Genomic DNA, 23,263 nt, shown 5'->3' on the forward strand with positions numbered 1-23,263 from the left:
GAGGGAAAAATACAAATTTACCATTTCAGATAGTGATATAATTCATTGCCAAAGCATGTGCTTTGGCTCCTCCCCTAAACTGCTATTATATCAAAACAGAGTTACAGTGCAAGGTCCCTGGAATTCTTTAATACCTCTTCCAAATCATGACATTTTAAAACAGGAAGAAGTCTACATGATTCAACATAGAAGTATCACATCACTATCAGATAACAGGATTGGCTCTGCTTTCTGAAACAAATGGGAGAGCTAGGAGTGTCGTCCCATTAATAAAAATATATTAAAATAAATTAAACTACCAGGAAAAAAAACCATCACCAATTTAACTTATATTTATTGTTTTGGGAAACAAATTGTCATGATTTGTTTTTTAAATATGTAAAAGGTCAAATCATCACAAAAAGAACCTTAAGGAACCATTCTGAATGTTAGTTTTTTCAGGTTTCTGATGCTGCTACAAAGACTAGGGTAAAGGTTAAAGCTCAGGACCGAAGCCCCACACCAGCTGTTCTCTAGCCTCTCTCCTCATTGCACACGCACCACAATCCATGAAGCTGGGCCAGAGAGCTCTTCATCTGTCAAGATGGAGAAATGAGGCACAGCAAGAGAGTGAGGCCGAGACCGATCACAAGACGCACCCAGATTTTGTGTTATAAAGCCCCCATATTTGCAGCTGGCAGGATGAGGAGAAACAAATGGCTTCCCACTCTAGAGCTTGGGCTTTGGAAGGTGGGTAAACAAGGACCTCAACAGACATACGACTGGGGAGTGTCCCCATACTGCCACCTCAAATGAAATAATTATGGCAATGAATCATGGTCCTGGCTGCTGACATGCTGCCTTCGTCAGTGGGAACCTGACCCCAGCACAGCTGATCTTCCTCTCATCCTGGATTTCAGCAGAGGGCACTGGGCCAGCTTTGCAACAAAGGCAACCTGACGCAGGAAAAACCTATTTCCCCCAGCAACAACTTGCCAATAATGTCATGCTGAAAGACTGACAGATAAAACAGTGTCTTTTGCTAGTCATTATTGCCTAAGAATAATGAGCCCCACCAGAGCAGACTTTAGCTTCCACAGATTAAAAAAATCAGAAATGTTTTTAGAATTTCTAAATTAAAGGGCCTTTTCCCCTTACTGATGCATCTTCAGTTATGAAAAAAATATACAGAATTTCACCTTATTAAGAAGTTCTTTCAGTTCCTCCTGAGTTTTCACTATCTTCTTCCAATGTTCAATCTGCTCATCTTTGACGTGCTTTTCTTGTAACCTGAAGAGACAATATGCATATCCTGGCCACAGAGCCAGCCTTGCTGCATAAGACAGGTGCCCATCAAAAACAATTTGATGGCATCAAAGCCCACTGAAATTTCTAATTCTTTGGAACAAGAAAGTTGGCTGGTGGCAAACTATTTTCTAGGCTATGTTAAATGCAGTTAACTCGGTACCATACAAAAGAAAATTTTACAATAGAGAGGCGGCTTAAGGATCATGTAATTATCTTAAATGGCTTTACTTTTGGATTTACCTGTTTTGCATGAAAATAAGTGAAAACCACCTCAAATAAGACTTGATGAAAAACTTAAAACATTAAACAGCAAGTCTATAAGCAGAATTCACAAAACAATAAGCAGTACCAAAGTACTTACTGAATGACAACTTCCAAGGCCTGACCAAGGGACACAGGCTTATTATTGAGGACATTGAAGTCTAGTTGATGACTAAGGTAAGATGTAGCTTCTAGCAACCGGTTAAACTCTTGCTCTACCATTTCATCTTTCTCTTTAGGAACCTGAAAATTCGAAGTATGGCAGAGTTGGTCCTTACAAGACTAAATATAACCATCCATGAAAACACAAATGCTCTACAGTTTAAAAGATCAAAACATGTATCTCAAAGGGGAAACCTTTGAGGACAATGATTCAAACTGTCTTTTCTATGAAGTGGTCAATTCTATTAAATGAGATATGAGATGTTTCAGCCCAGATATTCTCCAACTTTCACAATTTTGCCCTCAGAGCTGGGACTCCATCTCTATTAACAGACACAGGATTCACACTGGTGCTAAGTGAAGTCATGTGGAACACAAGGTGCCCTGGAGCTGACATGCACGGAGATAAGCCAGGCTGACATGCAGACAATACTGCTGGAAAAGTCCCAGAGAACAAAGACTGTGTCAACACACCTGAGCACCTTCCAGAACAAGGGCAGGATGAAAAAAGAAGCCCAAGGTATCTGATTTCCCTCAAAGATGACAAATTTCAGGTGGGAGTAGGGAAAAGAGAAGTAAAATTCATGGCTATTAATAAGAATTCTTTCAGAGTAGTAGGGTTTTATGGCACCATTTAATTTCAGAGTTGAATGTCCAAAGCTCTTAGACTCTGAGTGACTGAGGTACCAGGTCTGGCTCACTATTGTGGAGGAAGAGAACAGACTGCAAAGCAGATCATCAAGCTGCGAGACCACGCTCCTAACCCCTGCTGTGCCCCTGCCTAGTGATACCCCATCAGTTAGCTGACACAGTCCTCCTGCTACTGCTGAATTCAGCCCCAAAGTACACTGTATCTACACTCTTACTGCTGAACTTATGGCACTAGCGAGAAGGAAAGAGCATCTCTCTAAGGCAAGCATCTCCTGCCATAAAAAGCTGGGCACCAACTGGGAAATGGGATTCAAAATTTGGAATTTCACTTTACAATCAACCTAGAATTGGTAAAAAGAAAACAAAACATGAAAGTAAGTTCTAATGATCACTAAGGCTGACGAAGAGTGATCTTTTACAATTAGTGGTAAATACTGTGGACAAGATCGTCACAGTAAAACTCTACTTCTCATTTGAAACACCTTCATTTTTGCCCTTCCCAATTAAACAGATGATTTTGAAGCACTAGCCTCTGCCCCTTCACTGATGAGTCACACAACTCTATCAGATGGATCACGGTATGGCAAAAAGAATGTGGTGAGAAGTACAATCTGCACCAAAAAGTGAAAAGGAAAAGGACTGCAATTCTTTGGAACGGAAAATACGACAAGACACTATAACTAATTCAATCAAAACAATATTTTAATGCATCAAGTTCTAAAAGATCACACATGGGAGAGATCAGGAAATCTTTACAAATTAGAGAATCCCCCTTAGCCTAAGAGATATAAATCCCTTTATATCTCTTTGTAAGAGATATAAATCCCTGAGAACCTTCTGGCTTATGTTGAGAAATAAGGCAATGAACTGGGCTTCGGATGCTTGGTGCCATTTATATATTAAGGTGGTACCCAGGTCTTGATGGATCAAACAAATCTGACCTATCTATTCAACTCCACGGCCAAAGAAAGGAGCTCTTGGTGACATTCTTACTTGTTCTGATTACACAGCTATCAAAGCTGATGGAAGTGACCCTCTTGTCAGGAATTTCGTTTACTTTCTCATCAGTTACTTTTTGTCACTGATGTGATGGTCATATACAGAGCAGCTCAAAGCAATGCTGAAACTTGCTTAGTGTAATTCCTGCAATGATGTTACAAAAGAGGGTTCTAAAAACTCTAAATCTGGTGCTCCTTTAAAATGGAAACAATTATATTTTCAACAGGAAATCTACATAGTTATGAGACCTTAACTGATCACAGATGCAATATGAATGACTACTTTTCTGGCATACAAATGGTGATATTTCTATGTGTGGCTTCTAAAACGCCTAGCAAAAGGATGCTATAGCAGCAAGAGGGACCAGATCACAAATGTCTGTACAAGACGGCAGAATGTGCCACTACACAAGTGAGCAAACGATACAGATTAAAGCTCTTCCAGTGTCAACTGGATGGCTTGCTTTAGACAAGCTTTAATCTTTGCAGCTAGGGTGACAGTCACACAGGGAAGTTCATACTGAAAAAGTACGCAGCACTCAAAGGCTCAGTAACTGGGGTCCAGGGTGTGTGGAAGAGAAATATTTAAAGGGACACTGTCAAGGTTAGAGGGACCAAATTTGACCTTTTGTTTCTTCCCTCTGTTTGCTGAGCAGCCCACTTGTTTCATTACACTTTCCCCTTTAGTCCACCCACAGCCCCCACAAAAAACCTGACTTTTTACATGCGCTTTCAATGACAAAAACTCAAACGGCACCAGCCCAACATATAGGCGCAACTCTACAACAACAAACCAGTGTGAATGTAGGATGGAGAGGATCTTTGGAAGGGAAAGATTTAAGTTTCAAGCTTTTAATGGGTTATTGTAAACAGTGAGGAAAATGATTTGAAAAATTATGAAAAAAAAAATACCTTGACAGTGTCCTTTTAACCAGTGCAGCAGAGAAAGAAATAAACTGTAAATAACAGCCCAATAGCCACGTCAAGTTTAGTTTTGTATGACAGCAGTAAAATCAACACACAGCAAGACAGAAGCATTCTGTTGGCTTAGAAGCTGCAACCACCGAGAAATAAGGAAAAGACTGTACAGAGACTAAAATGGGAAAGTCAAGGCATAGAAATGGGCAAAAGAAAGGCAGTTGGGTGGGAGGGTGGGGGCGGTGAGGTGGTAAAGGGAGATGGTATCAGAAAGCAGAGAGGAATAAAGCAAAATTCAATAAAAGAGAAAAGGAAAAACACAGAACAGTTAACAAGAACAACAACAAAATCAAACAGACAAACACCAAACCAAAAGATCACTGCCACGTCTGACGGACAGCAGGATGAAACTGTATCTCCTGTACCCCACTCTAACTCAGGGCTCTAGTCAGCAGTCAGGCCCCATCCATTTTCTGCTAGGTAAGCAGTTATAGGAATGTTGCCAGTGAAACCAGGGATACTTCTGAAACCAGGATTTTTCCCCCATTAATTTCAAAATTCCACTTTGAAATTAAAGAAATATTTGGAAAACAGTAAATGAAATACTTGTCCATTAGGAAACCAGTACTGACCAGGAGAAAACCAAAATGTGTTTTTGATATATGTAAATCTTGAATCTTTTTCTAAAATTAAGCTTAGTTAGATATGTTCTAGTTGACATATTCAGACAATGAAAATAACTTTTAATTGACAACCCTAAGCACCCCCTTAAATACCTATTTCAGGTCATTTCTTTCCCTTTGGTGAGAACCCTCAGATTCTGTTAGTTCCACAAATAATTTTGCAAGGATTTTGAAATGTTGGCAATTTCTAAACACAAGGCACAATAATTTTAGTTTTACCTGACCATTCTACTCTAGGTTCTTAAACTGCATCCTGAGAAAGGAATTCAGCAAATGATTACCATGGGTTAAGCAGCATGTTTGATGCAACTGGATTTCTGTACCACAACACAGTGAAAACATACAACAAACTAAGAAGCAGTCTTTTGGGAAAGGACCTTTGATATAGCTTTCTAGTAAAGAATCAAACAAACAGGCTATCACTTGAAATAGATTTTGATTATTTTTCAAAACTATTTATTTCTCTATGAAAGGCTCTCAATAAATGGTTCCTTCAAGATTAAAAATTTAGTGAGTCTCACTGCTCTACATGGGTACAATCCTGATTATTTTGATCCTGTAGATTATATGGAGCACTCCTGAACATGGTCAGGGCCCGGGCAGCCTGTGTGACTGGCCATGCAGAATACATTTCGGGAGAGCCAAGCAGCTTTCTGGACAGGGTCTCTGATCTTGCAAGAAGTCATCTCAAAGGAAGGACAGCTCTTCTGAGTTCTACCTCTGGTTGTATTCTATCATCACAGGTTTGTTAGGTCTTCAAAAACACTGTCCATCCATCTTCCAGTCTACAGAAGTTCTCTAGCAGCAGAGCAAAATGGAGTTCAGTGCACCTAGGTTCTGGGTACTCCAAGTTCTGAGATTTAGCCAGAGAAATTCTCAGGAAGAATTACACCCTGAAAAAAGCTGTACTGGCCTGATCTGACCAACAGAGGCTACAGTCAATCTTCACCTCTCCCATCCCTATGCACTGCTAGAATTGTGATAAAATGAAAGATTAGTTTCTTTGGTAAAACCCAGAAGAAGAAATTTACATCTAAGGAGTTTCTAACTCAGATTACCAAACAGCTGAGGGAAATGAGATACAGCTATTAACCCTAAAGGGAGACTAAGGACAGCAGGTATATCCTGAATAAAATTCAGTGTGATCTTATGAATGGAGATTGTTGTCTTCCTTCCCATCTTTTACCTCATAAAGGAATCTTTCAGGGGATGTAAATAACTAACTTTTCTAGAGCAGGGACGAAGCCATGTGGAGAAGTACACTCCAGCAGTTTCTAGCACATAATAGAGGTGCTCAGTAAATTCTTGTTAAATGAATAAATTAATGTAGTTTGGAAAAGCAAAGTCAGTTTTGTTAACTATATCTGAGGGGAAAAGAACTATTTTAGAACTTCAAAAACATTAAAGGAAGGTATGAGATTTTTACATTTATAAAAAGCAGGGATTGGCAGTCATAATTTTAAAGGATAGAGAAAGACCGCCTTAAAGATACTAAAGATGTTTCTGAAAAGGAAGATGAAAACCGAAAAGGCCAAGACACCTGTGTCAAAAGTATAATAACCTAATTAGGCATGACACTATATGAGTGTAAATGAAAACTTGCTAAGTTATGATAGGTACTGAGTGTATCCAATTAATGGTATTTTAAGAGGCCTGGAACCTGTTACCTTTCAAGTGTTAACTTTCTTCCTCATGACAGTTGAGCCTGGAACCTGTTACCTTTCAAGTGTTAACTTTCTTCCTCATGACAGTTGAGCCATTCTCAAAGATGTTTCTCCAAGTAGTTACTGAGTCTTTGGATCTCACTTGACAATCTCTCTCTCTCTCACACACACTCCCTCAAAAGGAGACAAGGCACAATGCAGAATGCTTGAGCACTTCAGGAATTTAAGATACCTTTTCATTACTCAAAAAAAGCCAAAACCAAAACCAGAATCTAAAGCCCCCGAGTTACTAGCTGGTGTACAGGAGATGCAGGAAACACTTGGTCATTTCCCCAGTCTCCCCGACCAGTCCATGTTTTCAGTCCTCTTACTGGTGACTCCCCAAATGCTCCTGAAGTATGAATTACTCTATTTCCCAACCTTCTCCATATCCATTTAAAGCTGATTACCGCATAGTTCAGAGTACACAACTCCATCATCAATCAATCTGAGGGCAGCTGCTTTATGAGCTCTGATTGTTTTTATGGGCTTGGAAGATACTTCTATTTATAAGGATATATTCTATTAGAACCAAACTGAAAACCCTTTGTTCTAGTCAACCATAGCCACAAAATAAGCTTCCTCTGTCAAAAACAAACATAGAAGCTCAACATTCTAGCTGCCAATGCTAGACCAGCGAGAACAGAGAGGCAAACTCTTTCAGGGATTCTTGTGACAGTGATTAAAACAAGAACAAGGTAACAAAACAAAAACCACTTGCTATGGGATTTTTTTCCTATAGCAGCAAAATGGATGGGTCTTTAAGATAATATTACAAGTGATATATATAACTACAAGTTAACTGCTGGCCTTATACGATGACAGAATTAATTTCTATGTACCAACAACAGAACCATCGAGTCATCCTCTTTTCCACTGAGGCTGTCCACAGAGAATGGAGGAACACATCCAATTTCATTTAAAAGTTTACTAAAGAAAAATCAATGGCTGATTGAATATGGTCACTCAAGGAGAGCTTTGTTGCCTCTTTAGAGTAACTATTAAAAGAAAGCTCTTTGAGAAGGAGACTCAGCTGATTCAGTCATACTGGCAGTTAGAACTACACACTCACCCTTGCCCCCGCCTTCCCCGTACTATCAGCCAGACAAAATGGAACAAGTGTGGCCATTAAAGCTGGAACACCAGGCAAGGGACCCCAGCTCTACAACTTGTTGACTATAATGACCTCAGGTAAGCACATGCCTGAGCTTTAGATTCTTCCCCTGAAAAATGGGAGAATGGAGCAACTGACTAATTATTCCTTAGATTTCTAAAGCAATGAAATACATCTGTGATTGTAAGCATAAATTAATGGGGCTATAAGCTCTTAGTACTTGTCCTATAAGCCAAAAGCCAGTCTACTGGTCAACAGTTGTCCACTCCTACTCCGAGCTAGACTACTGGGAACAGCGAGATACAGAAACATTAACATGGTTTATGTTTGATTAACTAATTTAAGGCAAGAAGAACTCAAAGCTGCAAAGAACTTTTCCCCAAATTTCAGAATACTTAAGAGAATCCTCTTTACCACTTGGCTACTGCACCAAATAGAAACAAACCAACTTAGAAAAATTCTATAAAGATCAGAGTTGAATGACAATAAAACGCTGAAAACCATACACCAGCTTAACAACTGTTTACTACAATGCTACTCAAAGGGCTGGTCCTGGTGAGGTAAGGAGCTTATGCCAGAATGTAAACTAATGCACCACTTCTTTCACAGAAAGTCTTGCTACCAGGAAAAAAAAATAAATTTTAAAAAGTCATCATCTAAGCTAACAGCATGGTTAAGAATGTGGTTTATTTACACTCTGGAACAAGCCATTTATCTCATCCCATACTAGTAACCAACAGTTAGTTCATGGATCAGCAGCTGGTTGTAGACCACACTTGAATGAATACTAGGATATTATTTAGAAACACACGTTTTTAAAAATGTATTAAAGCTTATCTAATACCTAGAAAGAAGACAATTTCTCTGGATATCTCTAACTAGAAAAAAATCCTCACTTTTTACTGTTAGAAAGACTACATGAACCTGCTCTACATTCAAGAAGGTCTAAAGAAAAAGACAGCGTCTCAAAGATCAGCAATAATCCTTGGTTTGGACTCCATTACTTCTTGAGGACTAATGTATCCACTTCAGAGACTTTGCTTCCTCAATTCAATTCTCTACATTATTGCCTATCTACCTAAAACATCTACCTGGTCATGTCACATCCCCTGCTCTCAAAAGTACTAGGTAGACGAAACAAGACTGGACAAATGGGAGCCCATTACAGTACTCTTTCTACTTTTGTGTATTTGAAAATTTCCATAATAAAAAGTTGGGAAAAGATGATTATTTGTGTACAAGTCTCACCAGACTGTGGGGTCATACATGGTAGGGACTGTCTTATTTGCCTCTATATCCTTTACAGATCTTTCTGAGTAACAGAAGTTTACTGAATTACTGAGTTAACTTCTACTTCATCTTTTTCCTTTCTATTTTGTTTATTCTGCTGGAAGGCTTTCCCTTCCTCCCTCCCACCCCCACAAAAAGCCCTGGGAAGAAATCTGGATCCAGAATGGTGGGGATGGGAACCAAATATTCCTTGAAAGTCTATACTTCTCTGATATGAACCCCATAAAGGCTAAAGGTAGACAGGAAAAAGTGAGGCTGTCCCAGAGGACCTATCCCACAAAATTCAAGAGTTGGAATCGTACCACTTTTAGTAACAGTAACTAATTTTCATATATATAGCAAGCCCTCCCTTCCTTAAAATATAAAGATGATAATGTGCTTATATCCTGAGAACTGTAGACTCCCTCACTCCTGACAGGTAAGATGGTAAAACTCCTATTGAATACAAACTTTTGTTCTGTTTTTTTGTTTTAGGATGGGGGAACTAGGTTTATTTATTTACATGGAAGTACTGGGGATTGAACCCGGGACCTCATGTATGCTAGGCATGCACTCTACCACTGAGCTGTACCCTCCCCATGAACACAAACTTTTAAATTTCACCCACCACAAAAATTTTGACAGTCTAAGCCTGTCAGAGTTGTTAAAACACTCTCACTGTCTCATACTGAACATCACTTCCATGCTACTGCCATACTAAGTAGAGGAAGCTCCTATGCCTCTGGTCAACAAATACTTTAACCTACCTACACATTTGTATTACCATTTCGCTATTAGCCCATCAAAAACTTGACCCTACAAACATAAAACTGAAGTCATAAACAGCACACGAAGCTAAAACACACGATGGGAGGCACAATACAAAGAAATGAAGAATCAGGTGTCAACTCCACAGGTCTCCTGAAGTAGGTGGCCACAGCCAGATAAAAAGATTAACTGCCTAGCTAGCCTAGCCTTCATAAACATTTAAAGATAAATGCCTAAACAGGCATGTATAATCCCTTCTTATACAGCTCAGAGTTAAGAAACAATCAGAATAATGTTACACCATTTCTACCCTCAGTTCATATTTGTATGTGTGTATAGTTATCCACGCATTTCCCCAAAATTATTTTCAACTGAACCAAAGAAACTGTGAAAAGTTCTGTTTGTCATCAACTTACAGCTTGTCCATTAGCTTCATAAAGTGGGCATTTTTGCTTGATCTTGGCCAGTTCCATATTTACTTGTTTGCTGACCACAGCCATAGGATTCCCTCCTAGAAAAAACTCAAACAATTAAATTCAACATACTTATGAAAAGAGAACAAAAACCTCAAAGCAAAAATATTTTTACTCAAATTTAAAATATCAAAGTTTAGGGTATGTGAATTATATATCAAAAAAGGGCCCACAGTAAAGTAAATATGTAAGATAAGCATAAACAAAGCAAGAAGTTACCTATTGCCACAAATTAGTTAATGTTACAGATCCTCCTAGATTTTATGTGCATAAAATTACAAACATATACATACAAAAGGATCATAACACATGTAGTGTTTTGTAACCTTTTTTTAACTTAGCAATAAATTGTGGACATAATTTCATGTTACTATGGAGGTACACAATTTTCAGTGGTTGTACAGTTCTCATTGTATAATAATTTAATCTTCCAATCTCTGGTTTTTCTACCATTCCGCTACACCACACTGAAAATGTTATAAACACAACATGGTCCACTTGTCTACTTTCTTAGGATAATTTCCTAGAACTGGATCTGCTAGGTAAAATGTATGTACATTTTAAATTTTGCACATACTGATGTATCTTTGCAGGAAGACGTTTGTCTATTTACCTAATACTAAGAACAGTATCCTAACCAATATATTTTAAAATTGCTCCTATGACTTTAAAATACAAGATTAAACAATTTTATGACAATCTCACACCTGGTATTACAGCACAAGACTAAGAACTACTTACCAAGACCTGTTACTACCATGGCTCCAAGATCAGCTACATAGTTTCCTTTGCGAAACGTAGCAACTCGTCCACCCACACGATCCTGTTTTTCAGAAATTAAATGGCTAAAATCATCAATTCTACTTTAACCATAAGAACCTGCCAAGGTACCATCTCAGGACTCTCTCTTAATTTTAAAAAGAAAGGTGTAGCTAAGAGTTTACATGGAGTACAATGTGGCCATAAAGAGCAAATGAAGTTCAACTATTTGAGGGAGTCGTTGGTAATGAATGGCTTTTTATAAAGGTACAGAATTAAGTGATGTGAGGTAGGAAACAATTTGACAGCTAGAGGACATACTTAATTACTGGTACCATTAGCTCTCTACCCCAATGTCTCTAATACCACTTACTTACTGTAAAGGCTGAGCAAGAGCCACCCACACAGAAAAAATCTGTTCACAAATTCCAACACTAAATGGCCATCCTTCTACCACCATGTATCAGACTCTTGCCCCAAAGTGTCAAAGTCAGCTGTGAAGGATTTGATAGATGACTTCTCTGACAAATACCTCTCCAGTGAAGCCCCATGACTGGGGCAAGTGTCTGCTGAGCATGAATGTTGACAATACCTCTCATTTCTAAACAGGCCTAAGTATATCTTTGCTGATGGGGATTTTCAAGTATGGGGAAACCTTACTAAACTGCAGTGATACTTCAGTCATAGATTACATGAGAGCACTCTGTAAACTCCAAACAAACAAATGAAAAAAAGCAAAACAAAAACCTGTACACATGGGTAGGAAAAATAATGATCCCATCATTCCGTACTGTATTCTTAGCACACAGGACAGATAGCACACGAATTACTAATTAATGAACAAAATATTATTTTTAGTAAGACTTTATCAGGAATTATTTAATTTTGATTTCCCCAGACTCTACTTGAAAAGAGCATTTAACAAAATTAGCAATTTGTAAATGGCAATTTAGATTGCACTGCACAAAACACTTAAAAAGCTTTTATAAAATTTTAGATTATTTAGATTACCTGATTTTTTTTTTAATGGTAGGAGTCCAGGGAGGTCTTTAAGCCACTGGAAAGATACTTAAATCTCAAAAATTACTCATGAAAAGGATTTGAATAGTAGCATCCTAATGTAGTGTTCTTTTTTTCCACTCTGTGCCATCATCCTTGTCCTCCTTCAGTTTCCATCTCTCTCGCTAAGACTAATTATAAGGAGCCAATGTCTTGGCTTTATCAGGCTATAAAAGATGGCTGCTGCCTGAGATACAACTTCTTTCCTTTTATTATCAAACAATACAATTTATTCTCTCCCACCACTAAAAATAACTGCCTCCTATAAGGGATATGTCCAAGAAGATCCCCAGGTTGAAAGTTAATTGCAAGAAACAATGACCTGAAAATATACCTCAAAGGGCTGTATGGATTATTTATAAACTCTACATCCTCACTAAGCACTTTGCAAAATTTTACTGGCAAAAATGCTTTATCCAACGTAGTTAATACTATCCAAAGTACTTTGAGCATTGCATGAATCAGCTCCATCTGCCTGATTCCTTAACTTGCAACAGATAATTTCCTTACCATAATTCCATTAGGTCAGGCCTCTAAACCCCAAATAAAGCCTCACCCTGGCTTCTAGAAGTGTGACGTCCATCCCGAAGCTCTGTAGCTGACGAGCCGCCGCCAGGCCCGATACCCCCGAGCCTATGATGATTACTTTTCCTGTCTTTTTAGCTATAAGCAAAACATGAACAAAAATTAAAATATTTTGTTATAGGTTTAAGAGTTTTTATCTTTTTTTTAATCAAGAAAACCTCTAGGCTCTTAACATGTCATGATGTATTACAAAGTAAATAATTCAGTTATTTTCAAAGTCTGAAAACTATCTGAATACAAATTAGCAAATATCTGAAACTTCATACACTTTAATTCCTTTAATTTGATACTGAAAATTCATAAATGAAATCCTGTCTCTTAAGATTTACTTTCTCAGTTGGGAGGGTGTAGCTCAGTGGTAGAATGCCTGCTTAGCATGCATGAGGTCCTGGGTTCAATCTCCAGCATGTCCATCATGTCCATTAAGAAAGAAGGAAAGAAAGAAACCTAATTACCCTCTCCCTCCCAAAAAGATTTGCTTCTCATTACCTCAGTCATGCACTTCAGTATCTGTGACCCTTGGCTAATTCATTATGAATAATCTCCCTCATATACCTCACAATTATTCTAGGATAATTTGAGCAGTCAACCTGTTCTTAAAGCTATTTTCTTTAAGCTCTACTTCTGCAGTCTTTAGTTTCCCTTTTAAAAAGTTATTAAAGCATAAAATAAATGTATTAAAAATAAACAAACAGATGTATCAATTCTCAAAATATCTCTATCTTCTTATTCCTGGTAGACATTATCCAAACACCATGATATGGGTAAAAGCATTTAAAAAATAAAAATGCAACTTTCAGCAGTATAAAGAATTGGTCGAGAGAAAATAAGCTTCCCGCTTTCAAAACTGACTTTTTCCATTTTTAACAAATTTTAATTTTTTTAAAAATTGAAATTAAGTATCTTTTTGGTTTTTGGGGGGAGGGGGATAATCTGTCTGTCTGTCTGCCTGTCTATTTATCTATCTATCTATCTAAATGGAGGTACCGGGGAATGGACCCAGGACCTCATGCATGCTAAGCACACACTCTACCACTGAGCTGCACACTTCCCATTCCTGAAATTCAGTATCTTTTACCAGGTATTTATCAAACCAGAAATTACAGGATGTTCACATTTATGAAGAGATTTTACTTTAAGTTTGACTAAGAAGAAGATAAACTTGGGAATATTCTGACTCTAAATATGAATTTAGAAATCAAAATAAAATGCTAAAAGCCTCCTGGAATCTAATTTAAAACCACGAAATTCACTGGCCAGGTCCTTACTTGGGAGGGGCTTTATCCTCTTATAGATGCCGAAGTTGATAAGACCATGACGCTCTAAGTAACTGTGAACTCGGTGGACAAGAACAGTATCACCTACAGAATAAATGAATTTAAAATGTTTATATTTTTAGCATTTTAAACAGAAAACTCTTTAACTCTTCTTATTTCTCCATCATGAAGCCATTCTATCCATCTTTTCCATTAGCTTCAAGTATCGCAACTTCTTTAGAAAAGTGATTCTTAGGATGATTAGTCTGTGTAGCAGTCCAAAATGCACATCACATAATTTAGAATTTTTAAGAATGACATCCCATTACAGATGAAATGAAGGACAAAACCAACCCTTTCAAAAGTAGTATTATGTTCATTTACTTTAGCAAAAACTTTGAGAGACTTTGTTGGTTGCAAGTGGGAAATGAGAACGCCAGATAGCCAGCCAATTAAATGCCAACAAAGTACTCCATGGATTAAAGCTGGAACATAGGTCTGAAGAAGTTATTAGCAATCTCTTGAACTCACTCACCTGTCAACACAATTAAAAAATAAGAATTTTAAAATCTGTAGTCACAATTACAAACACACAAACATACAAAATAGTATTTCTACAAGGTTCATTTTTTGCACAGCATAAGATGAAATAAGATGAAAACATGTATGAAAAAATTAATTATCAAAGAACTATGAGATTCTGGAAAGCAGTATCAATTTTCACAATCCAGTCCTATTGAACACACTACTTACTGTTGTAAGGTGCTTCCAATTGTTGGAGAGTGGCCTCAAATGTCAGCTGAATCTTTGGATTATCCAACCACAACTGCAACTGTATTTAAACGATAGAAACTGTATTACATACAAATAGACATATACCATTTGATCACTTTAAAATACCTTTTAACTTAAAGGCCTCAAACATGGGTTTTCCTTTCAGTGAAACAATAAGGGTTATGCTCCTGACCAAGAAACTAATGAAACATAAAACCATGTCAAATGAGTGAACTACTGAAGAAGCTGGGAGATATTCAGCCTGAAAAAGAAAAATATCTAGTAATTTGTCAAGATCACACAGCTGGTGAGCAACAAGTATTTAAACTTGGATTAGATGACTCCAGAGATACTGAGTAGACAAAATACACAAAATGAAATGATCAATTGGACATGCATGGAGTGGGGATAGAGGTAGAGGTACAAAGGATAACGCCTCAATTTTTGGCTTTCACAACTGAATGAGCTGGTATGCCATTCATTGAATGAGGGACACTGAAAAAAGAGATAATGAGTTTAGTTTCAAGACAAGAGGAGGTAAGAGAGGAGGTAAGACAAGAGAGGCATCTAGATATACTGGGATTCGGAGGAAAGTTAAGGTTTGGAGCTGCTTGCTTATGGGTGATAACTGAAGCCAACTGTGTAGAAGAGGGTTCCTAGCGGGAAATAACAGGGGAGAGAGGAGAAAAGGAACTCCAACCAGGTCACACAGTGGCCTGCTGTTAAGGATAAGCCTACAAAGCATTCAGAGAAGACAACAATCAGCGAGGCAGGAGAAAAACTAGAATACCGTGTTAAGCTACGGGAGATGTGTACTTAAGAAAGGAGGAGTCAATTCTTTTGAATACTGCTGAAAAGGCAGTGAGGTGAGGCATGAAAAACATGGTATGATCAATGGGTTCTAACAATGAATTCTTTTCAAACTGAATATCTGCAAAACGCAAGACCAACTGAATACCATATTTAAGTCTTAGCCAAAAATAAAGACTGCTCTATAAACAAGTTTCAATGAAGGAATTAATGTGTAAATAAATCCAATTACAAAGAGATATGACTAAATCCATATGTACCCTCTACTTTTCTCAAAGGAAAATGGAATTCCTCAAGTAAACAGCAGGGCCAAGCTCATAAACCCTCATTACAAGCCTTCTTCCTCCTTCCATCTTATAATTAAAGCTCAGGTTATAAGTTCTAGTTGAATAATCTTAAAATCGTGGTTTTAAAATCTGAAAGCAAAAGATGCAGTTTAAGATGAGAGAACTGACACAATTCTTACAGTAGAGAATGACTTAAGTACTGTTTATAGCCAGAGACCACAACTCTAAACTCAGCTAATCCTTCCCCCAGTTTGGACTTCTGGTCACACAGAATGGATCAGAGAAAATAGAGATCACTATAAATCCACCACTCAGATTCAAGTAAAAAGTGAAAACTTCCCTCAGATGAAACAAACAAAAAATGACAATTCTGTCTAAAATCTACTTAGAACAAATGTTGACATGCTACACACAGCTGATTCAATTATAAGACAAATCAGCCTCAGAAATACACATTAAGAATTTTCCATTAACTTTAAAAAAAATCACCCTATTTTTCTTCACAAAAAAAGAACCTTTATTCTGTACTATAAAAACCTACCAATCACTCTAGCTAATTGGCATTTAACAATCCAAATTTAGCAGTGGTTTTGCTATCTAACGGTCAAAATAGAGACGTTAGTGATGGCTAAAAAGACTTCTTTGAGCTTATTCAAAACAGTTGAAATTACAACATAAATTTCTTCTATTTTGTATTACTCCAGAGTACAATGAATATGTTCTGAATAGTATCCTGCCCTCCTCTACTCTCTAGGTATGGAATTTCTGATGAGTAAAGGACATGAAAGAAAAATTCACAGAATACAAATGACTAATACATGAGAAAAAACAATTAGTCTAAGTAATCAAAGAAATGGAAAATAAATGATTTTGGTCTATTACAGCAGCATAGATCATCATCGTTTTAATTACAAAAACAGGGTGCGTAATGAGGGTGTTAACTGGGTTAGCCTCTCTGGGAAGTAATCTGACAACATGTGTCAAATCTTAAAAAGTGTTTGTACTTTTTAACAAGATAGTTTTCCTTCTAGAACTCTATCATAAAGAAATAAGAAGAAGACATAGAGCCATGAATGTATAAAGTTGTTTAGAGCTTCATTATAATAAGGCAAAAAAGCACATTTAACTGCCCAACAGTTAAAGTACAACCCAACTGTCAGACAAAATACTAGGCAGACATTAAAAGTAATCATTTAGCCAGAAGAGGAGGATGAACCAGATGCGCAGAACAGAGTAAGGGGTTCTCTTATCCTGGGAAGGAAAGACAAAGTGACTATTTTAGAAGTATATTTCTTTAAAAAAAAAGTTTAGAGATTCTTATTGTGTGTTCATGAGGTTATGACGAATGAAAAGAATCCAAAGAATGCATGGAAGTAGGATCTCAATTTTGTAAAAACAAAAATTAAAATATACATTAAAAGATATCTGGAGGAAAAAAATAATTTTAACAGTGGTTATCTCTGAATAATAGTATTACAGATAATTTAAAAATTCTTTCCTCTCTTTCTATTTTCCCCACCTCACATTCTCTATAAAAGTAACATGCACCTTTTCTAATCCAGGTAGAAAAAGCTGACATGGAAACTTACTGTACGGTTCCTAATAAATAGAAAAACCTTCTGTGTCTGCTGTGGTCCACTGATGATATCTGGAAAACACGCTGCTTCTTGAGAAGTCATCCGATCATGCGGAAGTCTACTCTGGAAAGCTGCACCCTCTACACCTAACAAAGAAAAGCAAAGGACTTCTGGGAAAAGTGCAAGTGAATATAAAACTAAAAATAATGATTATGGCTCAAAATTCTCTTTTGTCTGAAGAACCTCTGTAAAGCTTTGCCTCATATGCAGACTGATCTCACTTCCTTTAAAAAAAAACTTTCAATTTGCTCAAAAGCTGAAACATTGTTAGAATTTAGTCATTCTTTTGAGTTTAACATTCCAAAAATCAGACTTTGAGTGAAAAAATATGAGTGAAAAAATAAACCTTATAAAACATAACAAGGCATTTAGAATATTTTCTTCACCTACCAAAAAACTTAATAAAATTAGAGGATATGCTAATTAAAATTACCATCACTGATAGCATACAATAAATTTTAAAACTGAAGAACTAGAGTAAAGGAAAATTCACTAACAAGAAAGCAAAAGAGGCTAAGGGGTGAAAAACACAATCCCATGCCTTCTTTTAGTACGACAACAGGGAACATGAACAGGACGCTAAGGTTTAATAACCAACACATGATCTCATCAATGGTACCATCCATTAATTCTCATAATTCAATGCTGGTAAGCAGTGAGAGCAATTAAGCAGACGACAATGATGAGGCAGAAGCAAGCAAGGAAGGAATTTTCTGGCAGAAACATCAGAAATGCTTTACTACACATTGCAAATAAAGTATGCCACTGCATATATTACATATACATACAGTATATGCATACATATAACCTATATAATAAGTATAATTCTTAAAACTGGATATTAAGTTGATGTTTTTATAAGCTGGTGGTTAAGTTTATCTTTATAAGATGTCCTCAGAAATACATTTACATATATTTTACTTGCATTTCTAAGATGATCTTATAAATATATACTTAATCATCAGCTTCTGAAAATATCAAGACACAATTTAAAGAGTTTCAAAATTCAATATTAATGAAGTAATTATATTAGTAATCAAATAAGCACCAGGTAACCACAGTCAATCATTTTAAAGCACATAAAACAAGTTGGAAGCACTGATAACAGAAGCAACATTAAAGGAAAAGTATTAGTAAGATTCGGAGAACAAGACAGGTAAACATGAAACTTAGAAATACAGCTAAAGCTATTGAGGTATTGTTTGCATAAAGACATCCAAACACTACCTAGAAAAAAATAATAGTTAACAAGAGGTCAAGCAAAAATACCTAATGCTAATATGGGCTGCACATTAAGAAACACTGTTCTTGGAGACCAGGAGAAAAACTCAACCATCCACAGTAGATAATGAGGGCACAGATACTGTATTCACAACACTAAACTGAATTAATAATCCTCACATTTAATGATTCTCAACCTAAAATTAAAGATTGTCAGGATAATTAATTATTCCTTAAGGAAAAAAAAATCATAAGTAACAGCCATATTGTGGAGGGTGGAACATGAAATTAAGGCATGAAAAGAAGAAATACCGACTATTAGAGGTATAGGTTATTTCAGTAATGTGAAATTCTAAAATTATACAGCTTTGATGTCCCCAGTCCTGTACTCCGAAATCAGAATAAACAAAAAAAGCCAAGACCCAAACAAAACATGCCACATTTATATGGAACATTATCTACCTAATAATCCTGAGTACTTGGACCAAATACCTCTTAAAAAGTTACTTCTTAGTATATTTCATGAGTGTGTACCATTAACAAGACCACCAATGAAGTCTAGAAACTCTACTTCTCCCTCCCAAATATAGGGGTAGTTTTCTTTCTTAGCTATATTATCTTCTGTATGTTTGATAAATAGTCACTGAACATCAATCCTACTGCAAAATACTATTGTCAATGACAGCCGGAAAAATCATGTGGGAAAAAAACCCCACTAAATCTTATATTTGGCTCCTCAATCCAAGTGTTTGAACTATCAAAAATCACTCCAATATAGCTGGCTAACTTTGGGAAATCTGGAGAATATATAACAATTAAGAAATTTTATTCATATAAGTCATGTGACAGTTTTAAATTATATTTGAATCAAACATTAGAAGTTTAAAAAAAGGAATTATTAAAGAAGCCGAAAGTTGTGACATTAATGTATATGTGGAATAACATTGCTCTCCAACTCTATCCTCTACATAACATCTAAAAACCCTCCAATTATTCTTGTAAGTAAATGAAATTTTTAAAAGTGAAAAGTGATCCCTATAAATTCTCAAGAATTACTGCCTGCCTTCTGGTTTTTAGAGATAAAGACTATTATTCCAAGGAAGGAAATCATTATCAAAATCAAGATGAAAAGTATACAAGATAAAAAATCTAACCTTTTTTCAAAGAAACAAAAATGTTAATTTGGAACCTAAACTGTTCAGAAGCTAAATCAAAACATTCTTTTTGTAAGATATTTTCAAAATGAACTAACAGACCACTCTGGATGACCTAACTCTTAAGTAGATCCTTTAGAGGGAAGAATCTTATGGAATACAATAGACTCCAATAATATTAAAAGTACCAGCAGTACACATAATTCACACCTGGCTCTGGAATACAGCTTTATAGTCTGGTGTTTGTGTGAACTTACAGAATCTGGTGTTCTGAAAATTTAGAATGTTTCAAAGATGCTATTTTAATTTTTTAAAAGCCCCAAGGATGCCTGCACACCAATCTTGCCCTCTGTTCAATTCTTCTTTCTCACCACTTCACAGAGGAAATTTCCAGCATCATCTTTCAGAATGCAGTCATGCTAAAGCAGAACTGTCCCTTCTAATAGTCTGACTGGCTCATATTTCCTCTGAAAACACAGTAAAAGTAGTTAAATATTTCAGGGAATAATTTGGACCTTTCCAGATATATCAATGAGAGAGGCAGAAAAAGGGAATGTGAGGGAAGACAGGCCCTCTATTCCATAAAATCATTTCCCCGATTCTGGTATGACACAGGCAGCATCTTGACTAGAGTTAAAGTAGCAGAGATAATTAACAGAAAAGAAAATAAAGCCTCCATGAGAGTTACTTGCCTTTTTTCTCCCTTCGTAAAGCAGACAAAATGAACTGTAACTAGATTTCTAGCTAAAAAGTGAAAACAAAAGCCTGATAGGATCTACATATAAACTACTTCAAATTAGCAACTACAGATAACACCATATCCAGTCCTATAATAGTTTAAAGATATAAAGAATAAAGAATAGGGGGAGAGGAAAGAAAAAAAGGCAAATTCTATGATTTCTTATGCTTTAAGATTTTTTATTTTTAGGGTAAACGCACACTTTAAATGATTCTATGAAGAATAGTCTATGCATAAGAAACGAGACCTCTGGGTTCTCACTCCTCCGTTGTTGGTATATACCTGGTTGAGTCATTTAACTATGTTTTAGGACCTAACCGATAAAACAGAGGTGATCCAATACCATCTGTTTGAAGGCAGAAAGCTAGGCAAGATGACCTCAAGTTCCCTTCTAATTTTTAAGATTTAGGATATATCAACTTGATGTGAATTTTTAAGTCAAGATAAGATCCTGGTCCCAAGATATTCATGAGGGTCATTTGGCTTTAAGAAGAACATTGATCATTTACAAGCACAGTTTTTAACTCTTATCATCTCACAAATGTAGTCTTGTGAACAAGACAAATATCTGAAGAAGAGATTTTGAAGGGTTCAGAATAGTCACCACTGTTCCTGGAAACACTTAAAACGCATGCTCTACTAATATTAAGTCAGTAGCACCACAGTTTTATATGAAAGTTTGCTTTTACTTTCAGCAATACAACATAGTGTTTACTTAAGCAAAAGAGTAAATTTATTATTCATGTAAAAACAAAACAAAAAACAAGAAAACTCACTTCTTCGGGATTAAAGTTCGAAAGACTATATCCCTGATCCTCAACAGTTCCATAGAAGATCCGATTGTACATTGTTTGATGAAAAGCATTCTTGAAGATTTATCTGCCAGATACAGACTCTAAATGAGAATTTTAACTCCTCTAAGATAACCATATACTGATTACCAACCTCCAATCCTTGGGACAGCATTTAAAGATGTCTACTTCTAACATTCTGGATCCCCTAAGTACTAATTTCTGTATTATGCTGAACTATCTTTGTTTCAATAGAGTAAAATACAAATATTCCCTGGACCTCCTGTATACAAACTACAATAAATAAATTTTAAAGTAGACTTAAGAGTTGAAAAGTGACAAACTTCAAACCTATTCCAAGTCTATCAAAATGTATACATAAACCAGTTTTGAGCACTGGAACACACAATAACATCCTTTAAGAGACAAAGGATAAAATCCAGACATTCTACTTTGGATTCCTGAAACAAACTTTAACTGTTCCAGATGGGCCCCAATAAATCATTTAACCCTTTACTTTTTCTTTGAAGTTAAAATCTCATAGTTGGTCTGAAAGCAAAGAGCACCTCGAGCAGACTTTTTAAAAAAGATCTATTTTCGTATGAGAAACAAAATGTTTACACTGCAAAATGACTGACTGTAATGTTAACTGAAAAACCTGTATCCAATACCACTTAACAACCATTTCTAAAAAGAGTCACCTGCCTGCATAATTCCTCTGACTAGACCTGGGATGCCTTTCCATCCTACTTTTCTGCAGGCTTTCAGCCTACGGCTTCCCCTCTCTGCGTATACAGCTGTATTTCTTTGTAAAGTTCCCACGACTCCTAACTATGTTTTATTTATTCTTATTGTAAAGGCTGCTGGGGAGAATAGTACCCGCCATCTCCTCAAAAACATGAAGAAGAGTGGAGGGCTGAGATCGGCCTGAGGACTTCAAAAGGTTTGCTTGCCTTTGTCCTGGCTACACTCTCTCCTACTACACTCCTCTGTCCTGTGGGTTAAAGATCCCCTGCGCTTCTGGCTAAAATGTGGGTACACAGCCAAAAACACTTGCAAGCATCAATCCCTGACTTGGCAGCTCCTGCTACTAAGTGGCAAGCATCTAATGCCACCCTCACCTGATGCTTGGCCGTCTCCATACCCTCCAGAACTGTCGTCTTGAAGTCCTCCTGCTTGCCCTGTGGAAGGAAAGAGGAGAACTCAGGGACCTTACTCCATAAATTGAGATAATATCTGGACATAAAGGCCTAATAGTTGGTGATTCACGAATTCACCACCAACTAGTAAATCCATATTCAGAGAGCTCCTTCTTCTGGAATCAAGGCCCAAGGAATCACATTATAGTCTTCCAAATTCTGGTCAGGAAATTTCAACTTTACATGCTGATTATTACTGAAAGGTAGCAGAAAAAAGGACAGAGTATTTCTACTTGCTAAATCCTTGCTGTTAATCAAGGGTGGATGCCGGGGGTGGGGGGAAAGGGATTCCAAATGTCTTTTACTACTCACTGCTAGAATGAGAGTGGGTGTGACATGGGCTCTAGGATCTGGAGTTGCAACAATGATCTAGTGTCTGCTCAATGCCTCTTTAACTCTACCTTTCTATCTATAAAGAATAGACAATAAGCAAAAGATACCATTTTAATGAAAAATTCTCCCCTTGACTTCAAAGAAGGGATGACAACTAAAAGATTCAGTTCCAAATGAAGTTTTATTTACTAACATACTAGACAGTACCAGATCTGAACATGCCAGTGCCTCCTCAGTAAAACTTTACAACACACCATAAGACACCCTGCAGTCAGTCATATGCCAAGTACTGCAGATGGACACAAAACAAGGGGGAACGCCCGAGCAGGCAAGATCGTGGGGGAGCTTCTACCTCAAGCTACACAATAACCC

At 36.8% G+C, this 23,263-nt stretch overlaps 1 protein-coding gene across 2 annotated transcripts in view; it reads right to left on the bottom strand.

The window, feature by feature from the left end:
- KDM1A (lysine demethylase 1A) overlaps positions 1–23,263 on the bottom strand; it is a 56,129-nt gene that overhangs the window by 10,978 nt on the left and 21,888 nt on the right. Inside the window, exons 3-11 of one of the 2 annotated variants that reach the window (XM_072975147.1) lie at positions 22,481–22,540; positions 17,407–17,540; positions 14,700–14,778; positions 13,959–14,051; positions 12,662–12,768; positions 11,029–11,110; positions 10,231–10,325; positions 1,649–1,791; positions 1,179–1,269 (exon numbers count right to left, since the gene is read on the bottom strand). In XM_072975147.1, coding sequence (XP_072831248.1) covers positions 1,179–1,269; positions 1,649–1,791; positions 10,231–10,325; positions 11,029–11,110; positions 12,662–12,768; positions 13,959–14,051; positions 14,700–14,778; positions 17,407–17,540; positions 22,481–22,540 — 884 coding nt within the window. The remainder of the gene's footprint in view (positions 1–1,178; positions 1,270–1,648; positions 1,792–10,230; positions 10,326–11,028; positions 11,111–12,661; positions 12,769–13,958; positions 14,052–14,699; positions 14,779–17,406; positions 17,541–22,480; positions 22,541–23,263) is intronic. The other variant, XM_006196753.3, reaches the window with a different exon arrangement.

This window comes from Vicugna pacos, chromosome 13, assembly GCF_048564905.1.
Source record: "Vicugna pacos chromosome 13, VicPac4, whole genome shotgun sequence".
NCBI lineage: Eukaryota > Metazoa > Chordata > Mammalia > Artiodactyla > Camelidae > Vicugna > Vicugna pacos.